We start from the raw sequence: 22,525 nt of genomic DNA, 5'->3' as shown, positions 1-22,525 counted from the left end.
ATGGCAGGACATTCGTAGCAGAGAGCGCATTACAGGGACTGTAGCATATGACATGCAACATAGAAAGTTGGGAGTTAAGGTAATAAGAATGCTAGCGTTTCTTTGTTTCATTTTTTCACTTTTGTAAATATTTAGGTTACAATGATTGGAACAAACAAATGCGCACACAAAGGTCCCAAAGTCAATGACTGAAACCGGACGTTCGAATGTTACACTATACATCACCCATCCTGCCTTTTCGTCCCTTGCGAGCCGTCTTTTTTTGTGCTCATCATTTATCTTCCGACAGTGCATCAATTCGCACAGCAATCCATTCTGTTTACACTGCCCGAGACATAACACACGATAGACGCTTCAGCGTTAGGTCCAAAATTGGGATCACAATTATAATACGCAGTACTTATACACAGAAATAAGACAACTACTGGACCGTCGTACAATTTTTCCTATCATCATTTGCCTTTACAAATCCCTTCTCATATCAAAAATGTGGTCCAGCTCACTGAATGTGCCATTCTTGGGGAGATGAAGTAAAAAACGGTAGAGATATTCTGGTAGGACAAAATGAACAAGTGTTACACATTTTTAAAATGTTTTACAGTGATTTAGCGTACCATCAACTCTAGGGGACCATCATATAAAGCCAACATTCCCCAGCAAATCATCTTAATATAAATAATCCTAAGAGGTCTAGTGAAAGCAAATGACAGTGTATTGTAAATAATAGTCGGAAGAGTAATGTCGGAGTCGACAATTGTTATTCCTAGTTACGTTCATAACGATGCGGCGCACATGTAATAGATTTTTTTTTCATCTTTTTTTCGAATGCAGCTTAGGAGGATCGTGCATTGACACATAGTTTGAGTCAGTGTGACTGAAGCATGAAAGTAGGGATATTGTATAAGGACTCGTTTTGAGTATTATACAGATTCAATCAAGCCAGCACAAAATTAGGTCAATTAAACAGAATGCAGGATATTTGCGATTTCGTAACTGTAGCATCAAACAAAAAAATTAGTTAGTCCGAGTCCCGCAGTGGCTTTCGTTGGCTCTGCTCTGGAAACATCAAACACCCCTTTCTCCAACAGAGTCAGTCCGCACCAGTAACCCATACACTCCAGTTGAAGGAAGTGTTACTTAGGAACATTTTATATGCCTTGATTGCTAGCGGAAAGGTAAGATAGTGATTGAATCTATTATTTCACTTGCGTTGAAACAGTGGGAGTGAGTTGCATGAGATTAATCACCAGATTTCGGGCTCGGTTGCTGTGTTAACTACTAGTAATGCAGTTGCAAGACAAGGTAATGTGCCCCAGCATTTGTAGCAAACCACATGCCTCCCATAATAACCATATTTGTTACTTTAGCTTGTAATATACAGTGTACTTCAGAACTTCGAACAGCGTGCATAGGCAAAAAAAAGTGGCAGCATATCCACGGAGTGAATGATGGAGAGTGGGGCGAAGCATTCGTCCGTCCATTTGTTCTTGCTTCCGTCCGTCCATGCATCCATTTGTGTTACCGTCCATGCGTCCATCCGCCCGTCCGTGCGTGCGTCTGTTCATGCGTCCGTCCCTGCGTTCGTCCATGCATCTGCCCCTGCGTCCGTTCATGCATCCATCCATGCATCTGTCTACGTGTCCGTTCGCCGATCTATTCAACACTCCAAGCACCACCATTTCGAATCTTTTCACACATATTCCCCATATAGAAGCACCACCATCCAGCGGACATTCCAAGGACTAAACGATAGGTGGCACACGCACACTTTCTTACGGCTTGCGCTTCGGGTCTACTTCCAACCTTTAACCACCTCGAGTTCATGGTAGATACTCGTTCATTGGATTCATGGCTCTGCGGCTCAACGCTCGCTAAACCTTCTAAAACCAAGGAGGTTAGACCCAGCGAGTATAACGTAGCAACCCTTTCTTGTCAGAAAGTGCTCAATGTACATGCCAATGGCTGCTAATGCGGATCGCAACGTGCGCGTTAACTAAAAGCCGAATGCTCCTGTCTCTCATTCCTCATTAGCAGCCATTGACATGTACATTGAGCACTATTTTTTATTGTTGAACAGCGCACAGAAGAAATCTCTCACCAGCACCATGTTGGAGGTCAGAATGTTATACTTGTTACACACTACAATGGCTATGAGGGGCGAACAAGTGCCGCTATAAGGAGCTTCGCCCCTAAAATCAGATATATGCATGAAAGAACAACTGAGGCCATATCATAATCAATATAAATAGGATAGTTGAGGTGGCGTAGGAGTTCTACTGAGACCTGTACAAAAGCCGAAGCAACCAGGTTGATAGAGTAAGAAGTAATGATAGCCCAGAGTAATTTGACATTCTACCAGTAACGACAGGGGAAGCAGTGAAAGCCCTAGAAGAAATGCCGATAAGAAATGCAAGTCACTGGTGAGGATGAGGTACTAAAAAAAACCTGCTTAAATATGACGGAGAAATTGTGTTACAAAAACTGGCCAGCTTATATACGAAGTATCTCTGAACAGGAAGCGCACCAGATTCTTGGTAGAACGCCAATACAATTTAATTCTATTAAAACGAAATGTCAAGGACTTAAAACTACAGGCCGATGAGCTTACTGTGCGTTCTCAACAAACTATTTACAAAAATAATACCTAACAGAATCAAGGCGACATTAGAGTTCAATCAACTAAAGAACCAAGCAGGATTTCGTATATGCTGCTCCACAATATACCATTCTCTTACTAAAAGTCTGATAATAGAGAAATGAGCGGAGTACAACCAGCCCCTATACATAGCCATCGTAGATTACGAGAAGGCGTATGGCTCAGTCTAGACATCAGCAGTAATGCAGGCAACACGGAATCAGGGACATCGAAGAACCCTACATAAACATACTGGAATATATCTACAGTGAATCCACAGCCACCATAGTTCTCCATGAAGAAAGCGACAGAATCCCAGTAAAGGAGGGTGTAAGACTGGGAGACACGATCTCTCCACTGCTACTTACCGCGTGTTTACAGGAGGTTTTCGGGACCCTAGATTGGGGAAAGTTAGGAATAAGAGTTAAGGGAGAGTATCTTAGTAACATGTGATTTTCCGATGACATTGCCTTGATGAGTAACTCAGGGGTCAAATTACAGTTCATGAATACAGAACTAGACACGAAAAACAGAAATGTATGTTTGAAAATAAATACGCACAAAACATGAGTAATGTGCACCAGTCTCGGCAGAAAACAGCACTATGCGATAGGTGGAGAGACGCTGGAAGTTGTAAAAAAACATGTTTTCTTAGGACAGGTAGTAACAGTGGAACCGAACCATGAGAGTGGAAGAACTAGAAAAATAAGGACGAGGGGGATCACATGCAGCAAGCATTCTCGAATCATGAATGGTAATCCTCCACTAACCCACAGGAGGCGCGAGAACATACCGTGGCACCACCACCGGGCCTGCCTGGGCGCCAAGGATGGAATCCCTCGCAGAACAATTTTTGTTAGTGGTGACGTTCCGCTGCTACGGCTATTCAAAAATACGTGTATTCATGATGATGCAACCACCTTTATTATTGTTTTCCAAAATGCTAAAGAATGCTTTTACTCTCTACGCAGGAATATGGCAAATGCTACCAAGAGGGCACTCGTTAGAACGTCCACCTTTCTGCTTTTGTTGGCTCATGCTCTTGGTGAAGTGAGCCACCGGTTTGACGACAACGTCCTCGATACTTTCGACGTAGGCAAACTCTTCTCTATTCATGCTTTGTGCAGGCGGAGTTGCGGGATGATTTTGTGGCCGAGTATTGGGTTACCCATATTACCAGCTTTGAGCAGCTCATGCTCTTTGAGAACAAGGAGCGAAAGAGGAGCATGCGGAGGCTCGTGTGATCAAGCGCATTTCTCTGATGTTCAATGCTGATTTAGCTTGTCAGGCTCATGCGCTTGATTGTATACGTAACACTAAATTTCATTGCTTAAGCATTACAAACTTCAACATTAAATATGTGATTGCGCGTGGTGTCTTTCCAACATAGCAGTACCTGCTACGATGGAAAATAGCACAGACATTACCGCAGAGCAAATATGGAGGCAAGTGACGAAAAAGTATTAGAATTAGGAAGAAAATTTTCATTTGTCACATGATTAGAAGGGAGCATTTCTAATACAGATCTTCACTGCCAAATAAAATCAGTGGTTTCCATTTAGGAGCCGTGAACTAAGGGCTCCACCAAACAGAAACAGATGTCTCCACGAAAGCAGTAATAATGCTTATACTTGTTAATTATCCATGAAATCGATAGTGTTCAGGAACGCCTAACACATATTTATTTCGACATGGCAAATTAGTGCTGCGTTATTGAAATTCGATGCTGTAAGTGGATGTTTTCTGTAATTTGCGAAGGAAGCCTAATATTTCCACTCTGCAGCGGCTGTTGCATTCGCATTGCGATTACTTATAGCTTTCGCTAACAGCAAACATTCATTTAAAACGAGAAGTATTTGCGGTTGTTGTGCTTATAAAGAAGAAGTCGCTTCTTAGTGCTTTCCGAAAAAGAAAACAAGCAAGAACATTAATAATGAGAAAAAGACACACGCAATGGTGACAGAGACACGCAAGTGGTGTACATTTTTGTGTCCGCGTGTTTTTTTGCTTCTCGCTTGCATGTGCCCTTTCTTCATTCTTAATTTTTTTCAAGAATGATTAGTTTGTTATGCGTCGCAAAATAAATATGTAACGCCTGAAAAAAAAAAACAGAAAGCTAACTCTTTTTGAACGAGACCAGAATAGCTATGTTTTTATGCGGCGTTTATGAAATTACGTATAACTGGTAGACGCATATGAGAGAAAGCGAGAAATGGGGAGATAGAAAATAGAAAAAAAACAAGACTTCATTTCTTTGACAATGAAACCACTTCCGGAGGTTTGTCGCCACTATGGAGCGCTTTTATTACAGCGAAAGACGAAACCGTATCAGATCAGAGCTGTTTTGCCAAAAGCATGAATTCGACATTCATGAATATGTTTTTTTTTTCTTACTTGCACTATCATTGCTCTTCATTTTTTGAAGGAGTCCGTTGCAGAGGTTTGTAGTAGATAGAACATTATATAAATGGTACGCATGGCATCTGAAAAATGTCTGACTTCTTCTATACCCCATTTTAGTGAAGGCTATCTGGGTGCCGCCATAAGCCCCTCTGGGCTGTTGATAACATTCGTTACCCCCCGAAAATGCAAGGCTGAAGCTGTGACTTCAGCTTTTGTGCTACCGTGCAATAATCCAGAAAGGAGAGGATCCTTCTCTTCGTGAAAAAGGTCTACAATGTGCATTTCATATTGCAGATATTGCGATTTTTCGACCGTGGCGTAGCCATATACGACGTGGACGGTGACGGAGACCTCGACTGCGTTACTGCTATTCGAACCGAATTTATTGAGGAACCCCTAGGAGCAACATATGTTCTGCTCTTCAAAGGCCTTGGCGGGAACCAACCGTAAGCTTAAACGATATAATGTAATGAACAATATGCATAAGTGGTACTTGCAGGAAAAAAGCCAGTTTCCCGCATAACGCCTATACTTGACAGCGATTTCAGAATGACCACGTCAGGAACACAGTGCCACCAATCAGGACACATCTGAGTATAAGATGAAGCTATGTGGACGTGTTTTCCTGAATTTCTTGACACAGTATCTCACAGGATATTTTGTACAAGCGCCTAAGATTGTTCAAACGCGATCGCGAGAGCCACATTCTTTTTCCTCCAGCCATATATCGATCCAGGACTCAGCTCACTTCTGAAAGCTTTTTAAGCCTAACGTGTTTGTGTACAGACTCCAGGATCGTAGGCATTACAAGTTTTTTCATCCTCAGATTTTTTTGCACAGGCTACAAGACCAGCCTACCCATGATCAAACAACGTCACGCGATGGCCTCGACATGTATGTGACGTCTTGTTTTGAAGTTACGATGGCGTCATAACATCATGTTATGTAAACATGATATAATTTTTTAGAACAATGACCGTACGCACGCACTTACGAACACGCACACAGACACATTACCTTGAGCATGACATGTCTATCAACTGATCATAATTACTTACTCATTGATTTATAAGTGTTGACGCCAATGCTGGCCTGGCGAAGTATTGTCACGTCTCTCCAAATCTCGAAGTTACCGACGTTAAATTTTCGTGTTTGGTGAAGGAATTAAATAACTAGTGGAGGTGAGATAATTTTGAGCATGGCGTTCATGTGCTTCACAACGATGTTGCAGTCCACATAGTGAGTGCTGTGATGGGTACAGCGAAAAAGATTGGCTTCGAGGAAGTGAATTTTTCTTCTGTCAGCCTATAGGCCTATTGGCCAGTCAGTTCTCTTTTTTTCTAAATCCAAAGAAACTAATAGAAGAAGAAAAAAGGCCCCATATCTGCACGTTACACTGCAAATGTCGTCGAAAGACGATAATCTTGCGTCTGGAGAGAGCGAACAAAACGTTTATGTGATGTTCTGCGCAAGTAAATCGGTGAATGATATTCTGGAGGCGCTACGTCAGAGTGTCTCCAGCGTGCAGCGGAGGCAAACGAGCGCATCGAGTCAAGTTACACGTGAGACATGAGCGCTATCTGGAAGTTCGCTTGGAAAACGAAGCGCGAGGCGTGTGCGCTCGTCTTGGAGGCGATAAGGTGCGCAAGGCGACGGGTAGGTGCCGCAACCGTGTCGTCTTAGCTAAAGCCCCTAAACCTTCATAAAGTAGCCACGTGCGTAGTTATTCGCGCGCCTCCTCTCTTTTCGCCATCCTCCCAGCACTCCGAGATTGGGACCGCGTCGGTATTGGCCAGGTGCCATCACGTGGGATCGCTAGCAGTGTTCGTTTGTTTACAATCGCTCGCAACGGCCATATTTGCTCTGAAGGCGCGGACTCCTCGGGGCGCAGCACATCTGTTTTGACGGATACGAACTTGTATTTCGGTGCGCGCTGTGCTGTGATATACTTTTCCCCCAAGAGTAACGTCACGGTTCGTTGCCGAGTGTAGTTGTTGCGTCTTCTGCTACATGTCACAGTTAATTGTGGAGGAAGTCGTGATCTATCACTTGGGTTTCATTAACGCTTCTGAGGGGGCTGTTTTTTTTGTCCACAATAGATGCTTACGTGTTCTGCTTGTCGTTACACGCCGACTGGTTTGAACTCGTGGTAATGCTTTATGCGCTTTGAATGTACACGGAAAGCTGCTCGAAATTCTGATTATGGAACATCAGAGATTTCGCGTTTCTGTTTTCAATAAACAAAACTGAAGTGCAGCAGGTACTTTCCATTATATTGTGTGGCGTGCTCGTATACTTCAGAGCAAATTGCTCTCTGTGGCTCTTTTACATTGACCGATCAGCCGGGAGACTCGCGATGATAGGGCACGAAGCTATGCAAAGTGTGCATGCCTTCGAGTCATTGGGCGCGTGTATCGTTTAGGAACCTTAATCATACGTGTCATTTCGTGTGATAGCTTATCTGCTATTTTGTGTGAAAGTTTATATCCGCGAGTGGAGCTCTCGCGAAGTAATCGCGTACGGTGGCACGCTAGTTCATTCATATGCTACCTCATTATTTAGGCGATATAGTTCGTATGTAAGATAGGTCCACAAGGCGCACTTCTTAAATAGAATTGGTGCGTCTAGCCACTTCACTGAACAACCACACCTGCTCGGATGCATCAACTTTGCGCCTTCTGACACAATATTAGGCCTTTAGATGCCTCACCAAAGGCGAAAATTGGCCGTCAACAATATCGCCATCCCGCGTCGACAGCGTCAACGCGAGTTGTTGCTTTCATTGGATGACAGCGCCTGTGAATGCTCTTTGCACATATTGTGTACCCTATACACGGTGAAGCTTGCACTACCAGTTCGATGAGAAAGGAAAGACAGTCCCATTGTTCCTTCGTGCGCTATCGCGCCAGGTAACAGAAAGGTTAGCCATAGCAGCTGCACATCTACGTTTGGGCGATGTTATTTATAGTGTAAAGCTTATTTGAAAAGTGCTAAACGACGGGCCAAGAAAAAACGGTTCTTCTCACTAATGATCATATTCTTAAGTTAAAGAACATACTAAAGGGTGATGCGCACAAAGATAACAGCCGGTCACTGCGATGTGGAGTGACTCGATTAAGGCCTGATCACAAGTATGCGTTGCGCATGGCACTAAACAGAGCTGATATGGGATAACGACTAACGCTACGCTCGTTAAGATAATTTTAGGATGAGTTAGACGACTGGCGTGAATACTCTCCGCCCACTGCCTGCCGGGCGCAATCTTCACGAAAGGGTGCCTGCTACTCAGGAGCAATGCAGGGGGCGCCACGTTTGAAATGCGAGAGCGGAGAAGAGGAGACCAAGGAGAAACGCGAGCGGAGGAGGAGTGTTTCACTACCTTATGAAGGCTAAGGAGCTTTAGTCTTAGCAACGCGTTGAAAACACTTGCCTTTTCGTGCAAGTGTTTCAGCGCAGCGTAGCGTGATGAACGCTACGGTCCTTAGAATTACTTACGTATGCCTTTGCTAGTATAAAGACATACATACATAAAATTTACGTGTTGTTAGGGTGCATCAGATATTCGCAATAATCGCTTTTTAATTGAAAATCACACAGGTATGAACGCTAAAACTTGAGCAATATTGGTGGGCGCTGCAGATGGGGTCCGCGGTTTGGGGTATCGTTTTGTGTCGTTTGAGGTACCGTTGAGGGTGGAGTCGAACAAAGAGACAAGTAGACAGACAGACAAGATTTTTGCGTCGAAGGTCTCTAAGAAAAACTATTGTCTTTAATAAATTGAGAGACCCTTACGCTTCGCCTTCAAAAGTTGAACGCGATAGCGAAACGCGGCTAGCCTTCTAGTGCGTTGAGATGGCATTTCCTTGAAGGGGCATAAAGAGTGTCACAATGCCTCACAGATGGCAGCACATTATCTAGCGTTTGCTGTTTGCTTGATCAACACCTCTGGAAAGGCAAGATATGTTTTCCGCTAGATGGACATAGTTGTCCATAGTTCGAGCTGTTTAAAAGTTTCTGTGTGTTTTTGGCGGCGATGGCTGCACGATCCGGGCCTTTTTCGACGTAGTTTGATGGCCTCCCGAATGCGCCTACAAATCGCCCATTGGGCTCGTTTTTGTTGTGATACCTGTCGAACAAACTGCGTTTAGGAGACTTCATCCACTACATGGCTCCATCTTCTTACTCCATATAGAGTTCATTTTTTGCCTTGTGATAGTTCTGTGCCAAATTTGGATGTTATATTTTTACTTGGTCTTCATTTGGCGTAGTATGCTATCATACAGACACTGTGATGTAAGAGTTCTATCCGTTAATGAGTGTTTCGTGGAAGCTGTTATAAAAGTGCGAGATGTGTATAAAACTACCGACTGTGTTGAAGATGTAATATCTTTGTTTGATGCGTTATCACACATGGAACACCTGCGAAGGTGATTATCAGACTAGCTTGACTTGTAGTCCAGAAGGCAATAAAGACAGAAAAAAAAACATTATGGCTTTGTGGTAGAACGCCTGCTTGCCACGCGAACGACTTGAGTTTGATCCTCAATAGGACCGAAAGTTTTGTTCTTTATTTAATGGCTTCTTAGTCGATTTTTCGCGCACGGACGAATTTCCACTCCTTACCAACAGTGCCGACGCCGAAGGCGGAATTAAGGCTATACGAGCTCTCTAACGCTGTCGTGTTAGAATGGTGCTGCCCACAATGAGATAAAGAATGTATGCCAATCGACATTCTGAAGACGATAGCTTACAATTTTTCCTTTAGAAGTCTGTAAAGAGCTCAAAAGTGTGAAAATTGTGTTCAATCGAACGTGTCATCATACTTAAAAGCGACAAAACTGTTTAATTTCTACAGCCATTATAATTGGACTGGAGATGAAAGCGGCCTAGTTGGTACACAACTAAAAAGTAAAAAAAAAAGAGCAGGGCGAATACAGGACGAAGAACTGGTACACGAGGATGGGCACTGACATCCATCTAAAACTCCTTCCTTTATACTTCCTGCATTTTTGCCTGTATACTTGATTCCTTCAAGAAGAATTTCAGTTGACAGTCTTCCATCTTCCTTTGTCTTGCGTTCCAATTGTTTTTTTTTACTTTTTAGCCATAATATTTTAGTGATACCAAAACTTTCTAAAATTAGACTTGTGTTTTCGCTATAGACAAGCAACCATAAGTCGATGTAACTGTTAACTAGTTCCTTGCTCTATAAAATAACAAGAGTTGATCTGCATAAAAATTTTGAAGATTCATGAAATATACGTGCAAAACACAGTGAACAACTGCCCGCGGTCACGAAATGCCTGCATCGCCACCCCATTATGGCACTCGCAATAATCGACACGCTCTAGAGGTGTTAAGATTCCTTAGAACTAACGGATGTTAAAATTTGTTAGCTCACCGAGCTCAGACAAATTACGTTTTGTGCGTTTAAAGTGCCACTAATTTTAGACTTACTGAATACCAGCATGTTGCTAAGAAAAGGATGCATGATCAAAGTTTGGAAACATGTGAAACGATCTCGTTTATTTTCGAGTCAGCGGATATTCACTTCATACCTATTGAGCTTGCGCGCCACGTTTAGTTTACATACACAATTTATTGTTACATTTTCTCATAATGTACACCCTGGGATGTGCTAATAATAAAATATTTTGGGATTATTTCAGACGCAACATAACGATTCACGCCACACCAGGACCGACACCTGACACAGATCGCTATACGATTGATGATGGTAAATATTGCATTCTTGGAATTGTAAAGCCCTTCGTGTAGCTTCCTCTCAATAAGTGCTGTTGTATCTATTTAGTGGTAGAATTTCATTTACGAAAACTGCAGAAGGGAATACTGGCTTTACATTTTTAACACTAGAGTTTATAACGGATGCAGAAATGTTCAAATTTTATGTACTAAGAAGAAGTGACGATCACAAAGCTATTGCCAATTTTACAAGTAATCGTTACTGTAGGGCAATACTGGTAATTAGCAAGTAAACAATAAACACGCCAATATAAGTCCAATGGTTGCACATGTAAATGAAAGGCCCTTTTGAGGGCGTGCATGGTCTTTGACGATTTCTTGCACACGTTGCTTTAAGCGTTGCCCAAGCAACGCCGGAAATTTTATTAAAAAGAAAAAAAAAGGCCCCGCAAATATAATTCCACATTTGTGGTAGTGAATTTTGGTGCAATCCAGGTAGTCAAAAATGCAACATGGCGACTCACCAAGCTGTATAGGAGCTGTCGCAGTCAAAATGCCACTCAATTTTTTTTTAATTCTTCAGCAGTATTCGGTGCGTTCATGAATATATATAGTCTGCCGAAGAGCTGATGATTTGCACCCCACACGAGGACGCTAGCGTTCTCCTGTTTGGACACGCCAGGGTCATCATAGATGGATACCCACGTGATCTTCTTTGTGAAGAGTACGATGTTTCTCTTTGGAAGCTTCAAGCTTGTGTTCAGAAAAGTTTCAGCCCTCTCATAGTTGACGACGCTCGTGAATGTGCTCAGAACCTTGCACAATTAATGTGTGATGGTGTCGCGGTTGACTCCATTTTTGTACCATGTTCTTTCAAGGCGTTTTTCAAGGCGAAATGGGCACCATGCAGCTTGTCTTTACTGCTCTAATTGTTGAAAAATGGCGCTGAATGAAGGTGGCTCGGCAATTAGAGTAGAGAAAAACAAAAGGACGAGAACCGGCGCATTCAGCATGCTGTGGCCGTTGGCAAATCAAAAGGTTTATTGACTCAGACAGATAAAAAGAAACACGTCTATGCTAGGGAAACGTTCGCTTCTGCACACCATGATGATGATAATGATGATGATCCTTGATACTCTGGCGCACACCCACAAAGGGGGATCGGCCAAGAACCGAGCGGCAGGATCTTAACTAAAAGGCTTATGGTCCACGCGTGAGCTGTCCACTCGTGCCAACGCTTCGTCGTCTTTTCTCTTCTATACATATTAAGTAAATGACAGCCCTTTTTTGTGTGCAAGGGATGATGCGCGAAAATATGACGACTTTTTAGTTAGCCGAACAATGATCCATCCATAGGGATTCGCAGTGTTGCAGCTCTATTGGTCAAGAAGCTCGGCTTCCTTGTCATGTCCGCAAGGTTCCCGTACTTCAGAGGCAATTCCTGTGGCTTGTAGCTAGCTCAAGCGGGGATGTCTTTTGTGTCTTTTTCTTCAAGGTGCCCGATTGTTTAAAAGCCTTCTGGTAATATTGGGAATACATGGAGACAGTTCTCTCAACCAAAGGTGAAGCGGTTGAACCATCATGAAAACTCGCAAGCAGCCGAGATGAATGCTTCTGAGTATGACTAGATGATCATGCATGGCCATTATTTGCGCTTCCTGAATACACGTAAACCCAAAAACGTGACAGCTGTGAGTCATCTGTGTATTGTTAGACAATAAACCTGGCGTACATACAGATAAACAATCTCAAGAAGAACACAGAGGTGTCATCTAACTTGCGATTCTGAAGTGAGATGGAGTCTGGTAAGTTCCTAGAAGAGCAACTGATTGCTTTCCAGTCAGTTCAGTTGGCAGTGTGCTGTCTGAATCCACACTAGTCCAAGACAACGATATTCTTGAGTCATCTGTGTGTTTACACGAAGTAGAAGTTACGTATATAGGGAGCAACAATCTCAAGAAGAATGCTAAGATGCCACCAAAACTATGACATTGTATTGAGGTGAAATTTAGCGGAAGCCTGTAAAAGAATAACTGAGTGACTTATTGTCAACCCCAATGGGCTGATACGAAACAGCTGCTTATGGAGCGGGCAGGCCAGGGGCCTCTGCGTTGGTAGATGACAATTATTTGAGAAAATGTACAGTTCGACACACCTTCGAAAACAAAAACCGCTTTGTTGGTGAACAGAGTTGGGCAATAAATACGTGATACATCTAGTGCTCCCGAAACTTCACTGCTTACAAAACAATAGAATTCCCACGTCCACGTGGTGTCTCTCTACCTCAGGCAGTACCATTGTAGCACTAAACGCATAATACAGTTTTTATGTATGTATAATAACAAGTGCACCAGTTTTGTCCACACCTCACGTGCTTCATTCATGATCATGCTGAAATTTTTTTTCTTTGAACACTTTTTAGATTATGATTTAGTGCAAGAAGGCCACTTTTACTTCACAAACTACAAAAACTGTGTCGTGATGGAGCATCCATATGGAGGTAAGAAAAACTGTGCTTTCCTCTTTTGCTGAAGTACAAAAAGTTTGCGTGAGTCATTGCTGTGATAAGTGGCGAAGTAGATTGATATGGATGAGGTAGGGCAAGATGCTTGTATACTAGAACACGCGTGAAACCTACACTCCTCCAATGTCAAGAAGTACACGGAATCGCATCATTAGCAAACTGATAGCACTCTAGATTCGTCCGTCATTTTGGTTGCGAAGTTGGGGGGCGTCATAATAAAGATTTTAGAGAGAAATGTGGTCTCGCGATAAGTTGGAACGTCTGTGATGGTACTTAATGGTTTCTCTGGAAGGGGAACAATAAGTACCTCCTGTAGAAGATATTCCGAGCATAATTCTCAAGGTAACTGTCTGCTATCTGACAAGATAAGAGATAGTGAGGTTTCGCTATCTGACAAGATTCTGTGACTGAAGTCATAAGCGATTGCTAACGACTTTATCCGCATAGTTAAGTGTTTACTACAATAACTCATTAGTCATATTGAAGAGGTCCACTAACATTCTTCTACCTAAATGAAGTAACTGAAAGGGCGCCAGGTAGATACTGCAAAAACGACCCTGAACGAAACGTGCAAATAAATGTTATCCAGAGAAAAAATTGACGCCGTTGCTGCACGTTTCACTGCAAATGTCGTCGAAAGACGATAGTCTTGCGTCTGGGTAGAGTGAACAAAATGTTCACTTGATGTTCTGCGCAAGAAAATCGGTGAATGGTATTCTGAAGGCGTGCGTTAGAGTGCCTGGAGCGTGCAGTAAAGGCGAACGAGCACATCAAGTCGCGTCACATGTGAGACATGAGCGCTATCTAGCAGTTATCCTGCAAAACGAAGCGCGTGGAGTGCGTGTCTATCTCTGAGGGGATAAGGTGTAGAACGCAAGGAGACCGGTAGGTGCCACCACCATGTCGTCTTAGCAAAGCGTTGGAAACACTTGCTTTTTCGTGCAAGTGTTGCATGGTCAGCGCAACGTGATAAACGTTATGGGCCTTAGAATTACTTATGTATGCCTTTTCTAGTAAGATACACACATAGAGAATATTGTCGTGTTGTTATGGTGCCTTATGTATGTGCAATAATTTCTTTTTGATTGATAATTGCACAAGTATGAACGCTGAATATTGAGAAATATTGGTGTGCGCTGTGGATGAGGTCGGCCATTCGAGATATGATTTGGTGCCCTCTAGGGTACCGTTAAAAGTGGACAAACAGACAAATGTACAGACAGACAGACAAACAGACAGACAGACAGACCGAAATTTTTACGTCGAAGGTCCCCAAGAAAGCATTGTCTTTAAAAAAAGGTGAATGAAAAGGTAACTTGCCGCTGGCAGGGACCGAACGTGCCACTTTACAATAGCACGACTGATGATTTACCGACTGATCTACGGCCGTGGTCAACCCTACGTCCACTTTAGAAAATGTATATGTGCACTTAAACATGTGAGTGTCAGTTAGCGCCACCAGTTGTCAACATATAAAGAGTGCAACACTTTTTTCCCATCTTATTGTCACGTAGCACGTGACATTTTCACTAGCAGGCAGCTGACCAATAATCCCTCACTTACTATCTGTAGGTTTCAACACTGCCTTAACGAGACTCTTGCTATGAACGAAGAAAAGAAGTTCAAATTTAAGGGCTTGTTTTCTTCGTAAAACAACGTAATAATAGAATATCACAGCCAATGATGCCGAGAAAAGTATAGGGTACAATATTAAAGGTATCTTCAATGTATGTAAAGATATAGATGTGCACAAAATGACCAAATAAGGCTGCATCGCCTCTTAGGACTCCATGCACCTTTAAGGTCATGCTCGAATGTTTCACCCACGAAGTGTCACGCAGATTCTCGGATACTGAAAATGAAGTTATCAACATAAAAATATGTGCATATGTATGAGCGGAGTAGCCAAATACATGGGGGGACGGGCATGTTGTCTCGCAAGAAAGCATTACGAGCGTGCCTGCACTGTATAATAATGACATACGTGTTTTTTCAGAGGGCACTGAAGATATTTTTCACGATAATTTAACACTGCTACCAATTTCTCGCGAAGCACACTAAAATGAATTGTTCAGGAAATAAATTTTATTTGTAAATTACCATGTTTTCTTTCTCTTGTAAAACTTGCTTTTTCTTGTTTGTGTTTTTTCTCTCCACACCTAGTCGCGCTTGTATCACAGCAAGGATATATCAATTTTTAATCAATGTTCGATAAAAAAGACGCATTTATCCTTGCCGAACACCAGGTACGCCGTTAACATTATTTATCTTTTTGTATACCATTTAAAATGAAAAAAATATTGTAAAAATTTTATCAAGAATTTTATTTTCATTATTAAACCCTAGCTCAACCAGTCACGCATCAATCGTTGGCGGCACGTTGATGTCTATAGTGATAGGTTTCCTATCACTTTCGTATCACTTTTCGTTCCGACGTTTCAACCATTATGGATTGTCCATGATAGTACTATGCTGCTCCGCAAAATCATAGTGCCGGTTATTTTGTACGCTGTTACGTTTACCTGAGCGCAATTGCGAAACTGGGTTCGATTATCTCCGTCCTACTCATTCATGGGCGGTATTTGTTTTATTCTCCCTCACAGAGTGCTTATTGTGGACCATGACGAAAACTTTTCATGACATCCCCGACGACTGCATGACCATGTACAAGAACATATGCAAGGATGCGACGAAGCCTTATGACAAAGACAGCTGCCCCGAATTATTTCGCTAGGAACATAATTTGTTGGGAATAAACTCACACTGATAAACTGTAACTTTTCAGTAAGATCAATAAAAGAGAGCTAGTTCAGCGAAATTTGAGAATACTTCGGCACAATGCTAAACCCACACAAGACAATGTAAGCGTAACACTGATCGTGTTTGGTTTAGAACCAACCAGTAGCAGTTACGGGAATAAACACTCGCGTGTTTGAATTTTGAACTTGATGAATGCCATCTCTTAACATGGTACGAATTTCGACGGTGTTTCACAATAAAAACAAACAATATGCAAGGTTGTTATCCGCAACTGAATCATACCAATGTATGGTTTGTCCTCACGTGGCACACTTTGACGTATATTTAGATTCTCTTGCATTTAGTGAGTTAATTATGACAAAATATGGATAACGCATATTATTTACTTTAGGGCCAAGTTCATTTGCTTTGCTTTTCTTCAAGCAAACCATGCCATCGAGAGAACCCTCGGTATCTCGATGACGTAACGGATGGAAGGACACGGTCATTGGATTGTATGAGTAATGTTGCGGTACACAGTTACCACGTTTGTGATTGTGTGGCATAACGGGCTTCCGCTGCACTGTGCAGAGTGCTAAAGTTACACTGTAGGTGACGCAAGAGTGCCCATGAAGACACTAAAATAGCTCAAACTTCAAAGAAAACCAGGAGAGAAAAGACTGAAGGACATGACGCTCTCACGTAGCCTGTTGCTTCGCTGTCATTTCTTTATTATTTTCGAAAAACAGACACGTCAAGTTCTCACAAATATGTCTGACAGCTGTTCATGCACGAGTGCCTACTAGACAGGTGGCATCAGTAGGGTGCGATGGCACTTTCCTCCATCCCCCGAGTGGATGCGACATTAAGAACAGTGTTTAGGATCCACCTATTTGTGATCCCCACAGCCACTACGAATAGCTGTTCGTTCTATTTTGATGTATCAATTTACACCGCAGCTTCAAAGAAGTACAATAGAAACTTTTCATAGTTATAAAAGCACCGACCTATGTTAATGTATGTTGCTTGTTTAGTGCCGTGACTGGTGGCATAGTAAATACAAACTATGTGCGACATCCCCACAGATACTCCAAACAAATAATCACAATCAGTGACGGGGCTTCGTTTGGAAGTGTGTTGAGGTTTCAATGTTCCCTTAAACGGATCGAATGATGTGCTGTTCCCGGGCTGTAGCCTTTTACTGTTTAGATGATGAGGCAAGGAGGACGACTGGAAGGATTTGACAGGCACAAATGCGTGCTGCTTGTGTGGCGTCTTTTTTACTCAGCAATGGTGGGTGAAGGATCACGAAAACGTTCTCATGAGTGAAGTGCCCTAGATGTTATCAAAAAAGCCTTTGCAATTTAGTTCGTCGAAGCGCATGATTATATTGTCGCAGTTGTCCTCGGAAAGGCCGAAACATTTTGGCGGGTAACTGTGCATCACATCATTCATAACACCCAAGTCGCAGTATGGGAAGAAAAGCAACTCCCTCTAATGTTTGTAATATTTCTAGAAAAATCACACACACATTAAATAAATTGAAAGGAAAATACACTGGCACACTGAGAGAAGACAAACAGTAAAAGTGCGTCCACTGTGTTTGGAAAATCAACAGGATATATAATTTCTGGAAAGATGAACGAGTGCAAACGCCACTCATAAACAACAATGAGCGTGTGTGCTCATTTCTATCTATCTATCTATCTATCTATCTATCTATCTATCTATCTATCTATCTATCTATCTATCTATCTATCTATCTATCTATCTATCTATCTATCTATCTATCTATCTATCTATCTATCTATCTATCTATCTATCTATCTATCTATCTATCTATCTATCTATCTATCTATCTATCTATCTATCTATCTATCTATCTATCTATCTATCTATCTATCTATCTATCTATCTATCTATCTATCTATCTGTTTGTCTATCTATATAACAGTTCAGTCTAGGTACTTTTCTAGTCGGCTCGACAACTTTTATAGTAGCACATTTTGTTGCAGGGAATCAATGTATGCCCAACACGATCATTTAAATTTTCGTAATTTCAAATGTAGCAGTTGTATGATGAAGCTGTGTAGTTGCTTTTTTTTGAAACTTCAAGGAATATATCAGCCAATAAGAGTGTCGAAACATACATTAATAAAAATTGAAGAGGTTGCTCTCTAATTCTACCTACATAATAGGCATGCATAATTTTTTTTCGAGTTTGATGAGCATGATTACGTTGCAAGACAATTCTTTCTGACGCATAAGGCCCAGACATATACTTTTGTCCTTTCCTGATACTATACGGTATCCCTTGCAATGAGACTGAAAACTATGGCTAAGGCGTTGTTTATGAAATCGAGCGACTAAACAAAATAATAGCGAATGGAGGATCTAGGCAGTCAGAAAGCTATATAGAGAGGACACGTATACAAGATAAAACACAAAAAAGTCACGGCTTTGCCGCAAAAGCTAAGCAATGAACGCGATAGCAACAAATTGAAAGGTCACGCGCAGAATGGCAAGCAGATTGAATCGAGCCCCACGTTTCTCATGCACAAATGACGCACGTCACGTACTCACAGGTACAGATGAACTCGAATAAGCGTCTCAGTTGTCACTTCGCTGTGAATAAAAAGCGCGCCCTTTTCGCAAACGGAGGATGTGCAACGATTTCTGTGACCTTTGTGCTCCCGGTAACTAGAACAGAATCGTTCCGACGAAACCCAAGGCCTAGCCAAGACGTATGATTCTCCCTACTGCAAGATAAGGGCGCGCGATCAAGCGTACACCTCCTTATTCTCTACGTGGGGCAAAGTACGCGTGAGAGATGAGAGCTACCGCGTGCTCACTGCACAATCTTGTTGATAATGCTGAAAACACAATAGTTCCTCCGCCGTGATGCCCACCAACAGAGGTAAGTGGTAGATATGAATAGCCTGCCGTTTGAACGATGAAGCAGGTATCCCTCAGTGTCTCAGTAGTGAACGCCCTGCATTGACGACGCGGAGGACCCACGTTCGATTCCGCGCGCCGAAGTCTTTTTTCTGGGATTTTTTTTTCTTTCTTGCGTTTTCATATATATAGATACGTATACATATACGGTGCATGACACCGATGTCGACGATCACGCCGGCGGTGAAATCCAGCCAAGAATGTTCATAGAAATGTTATCGCAATAAAAGCTACTGCCTCAGACCTGGATGCTTCCCGAATGTTGTATGGAATTTAGTGGATTCGTCGATACTGCTTCGAAGTGGTTTGCCTTGGTTCATAGGCTCAATGTTACATATGGGAGGAAATTCAAGCATTACTGAGGATCTCCTAGTTATCTTCCACCACGACAGAAATAGAAATAAGGAAATGTAGTTGGTGTTTACGAAGAAGTTAGAGTCGCTGGCCCAGCGCAACAGACGAAAGCACACATTGTGCGCCACATCTCGAACTGAGTAGCGCCAGGCATTTATTTTCTTTTTGCATGGTGTCAGCCATGTCGCTCTGTACCACCTGCTTTAGCCTTTTCCTTCCGTGAAATTAGACGAGAGGATTAAAGCTTCGTGCACGCATGACACAATGCGGGAGGTGCTGTTCGACGTTTTCAGTCTCGTTAGAACACGTACGACCCACTTTTTTCTCGTAATATATTGGTCATATTTTGGTGAAAATTGTTTCATACTATTTTCAAGCACGCGATTTAGATGTTACGTAGACATATTTTCTGTTGTCATGCAAAAAACATACCCAATTAAAAAAAAATTCGGCAGGTCCCACTTACCTAGGAATCAACGCTACGCGAAGCATACGGAAGAAAGGTGAACGTGCTGCAATTTTCTATTGAGAACATGTCACGAAATGACGCTTAATACATGTACAAGCGTTTAAATATATATATATATATATATATATATATATATATATATATATATATATATATATATATATATATATATATATATATATTGCACATACTTGTTACGTTGAACATACATGTATGTTGAAGAGTTGCAGATCTTTATATAACCAGTAGTTTGCACTTGTGCAACGATGCAAACTGGAACATGCGTATTAGCAACACCAGAAGTTGATATGAAGTGCTTATGCTCGCGAGGATGCTGACCTTGGACACTGCCACATAAATCAACTTCAGCGCATGGTAACTAACCACAATTGACGTTAGCCCGACGTGACAGGTGTTTGAAAGGAGCACAATTGTAATGTTTAAAAAATTGGGTTGGCAGCATTGCAACTGCTATTGATGTTTTACGAAGATTAGCGTCTATTTTCAAAGTAGTTACGAGACCTGGTGTAGCTCTGTGGTAAAATGCTTCATTGCCACGCAGAATACTTGGGTTTGATTCCAGCTGAGACCCTGACATATACCCTATGCATTCATCGGGTCGACGCTGCCGTTGTCGGGTATGTATAAACGCTCGCGCGTTACAATTGCCCATGTGTGTTCTTGTCGTTCCTGGGTACATACTAAGTGTCAATCACCTGTGGCACATACCCGCATACCAGCGGCATATACCCGCCCGTGGGTATGCTCCGCTGTTTTGTGGAACGTGTTTGACGACGCACGCGACGGCATTGTGACATTATTCATGTTTTGGCCAGTGCGCCATACTCGTCGAATCATCTTACTCTCTCTTAATATATATATATATATATATATATATATATATATATATATATATATATATATATATATATTGTGAGAATTCATTGTACGTCATCTTCCTCATCTATCAATAACCATCATCAGTCTTCAACCCGTTCCTCTTCATGATCGGCGCCATCTTGCTGTTGCTTCAATAAAGCGTCAGCTGCACCGTTGTATTTCAAGTGGTGGAAGGTGCTTCCCGATCTCTTCGACCTCTCTCCATCCAAAGCCAGCTCCTGGAGCTCCGTTCGGGACGTCGCTTGCGCCAGCAGAGCACTATGGCCCAAGAGCAAGCCCAACCGAACCACCCACCGGCGCAACCACCAGCCGCCAACCCTAGCCCGGTCAACAACCCCCCTCGGGAGCCTCCAATCTTCTCCGGTCTGCCTGGCGAAGATGTCGAAGACTGGCTCGACAACTATGACCGCGTAGGTGTCTACAACAACTGGAACGAGGCATCGAAATTAGCACGCGTCCAGTTTTACGTCTCTCAGGTTGCCAAGACGTGGTTCCTGAACCATGAGAGCGACTTCCGCGATTGGTCTTCCTTCAAAGACCAGCTCCGACGCATTTTCGGTACACCGACCGTCCGTTCAGAAGTTGCTCGCAAGAAACTGGCAGAACGCGTTCAACATTGCGGTGAGTCCTACACTTCCTATATTGAGGATGTGCTTGCACTTTGGCGCCGTATCGACGACACCATGCCAGAAGGTGATCGTGTCCGGCACCTTCTGAAGGGTATCGGACCCACCGCTTTCAACGCCCTCGTCGCACACAACCCTTCGACGGTTTCCGACGTCGTCTCGGTATGCCAGCGGCTTGATACCTTGCAGTCAATCCGCCTACGACCCGACTTCTCTGAGAACCCCCTGGCAAACAGTATGGAGCTCCGATCCATCATTCGAGCCATAATTCGTGAGGAATTGCAAGCCTACAATTTACCTCCTTCTAACAACGTTCCCGCTCAACCCGCCTCTAGCGATCTGCGTGGAATTATTAGGGAAGAAATGTCAGCGTTTCAAAGCACCCACCGTGCTCCACCATGCGCCCAACCCCCTTCGTATGCACAGATCGCTGCAATGCAACCCTCGCCGTCTCAAGTACCACCACCTGTACCTGATCACGAACATCTCGCACCTCTAGTCGCCCGTCCACCGAACCCTACCTACCATTCTTCCTGGCGGGCCCCACGTCCTATTTGCTACTACTGTGGAATTCGAGGACACCTTTCCCGGGTCTGTCGACGTCGGCAGCAAGATGAACGTCGTGGTTATGCCGCTTTTGAACGAGACGACACATGTGCTCGTCGTTACTACTGTTATGCCGACAGTCCTTCCAACCACCGATCACCGTCTCCTGTGCGCATTTCCAACACGACCAACAATACACGTGCATCCCGACCACGCTCCCCTTCGCCACTCCGACGCTCTGTTTCACCACTTCGGCCTGTCTCTCAACTGGCTGCCCAGCGATCGGAAAACTAAACAGTGCAGTTTTTGGAGGGAAAACTGCATCGCGGCGAAATGACCCAAGTCCTCCTGAACGACCGTCAAACATGTTATTGGTAACTGTGGAAGGTGTGCGGGTGTTGGCTTTGGTGGACACGGGAGCAACTATTTCAGTTATGCGTGCCGACTTGTGTTCTCGATTGCGGAAAGTGAAGACACCCTACCTTGGATCATCTTTGATTGGGGCCAATGGAGCAATAATTAGACCATCGGCCCAATGTACAGCGCGTGTCTTCATTGATGGTATTCTTCATCAAATCACCTTCGCTGTCTTAATTTCATGTGCTCATGAACTAATTTTAGATTGGGACTTTCTCTCATCAGCATCTGCATTAATTTCTTGCCGTCAACGT

The 22,525-nt window shown here is 43.0% G+C and overlaps 1 protein-coding gene across 1 annotated transcript; it reads left to right on the top strand.

The window, feature by feature from the left end:
* Positions 1–1,045: 1,045 nt before the first annotated feature.
* Positions 1,046–16,083, top strand: LOC119178485 (uncharacterized). Its single transcript, XM_075871949.1, has 6 exons — positions 1,046–1,175; positions 3,607–3,727; positions 5,333–5,484; positions 10,708–10,775; positions 13,164–13,241; positions 15,869–16,083. Exons 2-6 carry the CDS (start codon positions 3,611–3,613, stop codon positions 15,997–15,999), a joined length of 546 nt encoding a protein of 181 aa, XP_075728064.1. The 5' UTR covers positions 1,046–1,175; positions 3,607–3,610; the 3' UTR covers positions 16,000–16,083.
* Positions 16,084–22,525: the final 6,442 nt, after the last annotated feature.

This window comes from Rhipicephalus microplus, chromosome 1, assembly GCF_043290135.1.
Source record: "Rhipicephalus microplus isolate Deutch F79 chromosome 1, USDA_Rmic, whole genome shotgun sequence".
NCBI lineage: Eukaryota > Metazoa > Arthropoda > Arachnida > Ixodida > Ixodidae > Rhipicephalus > Rhipicephalus microplus.
The sequence above is the reverse complement of the archived record's forward strand: the minus strand, read 5'-3'. Positions and strand labels throughout refer to the sequence as shown.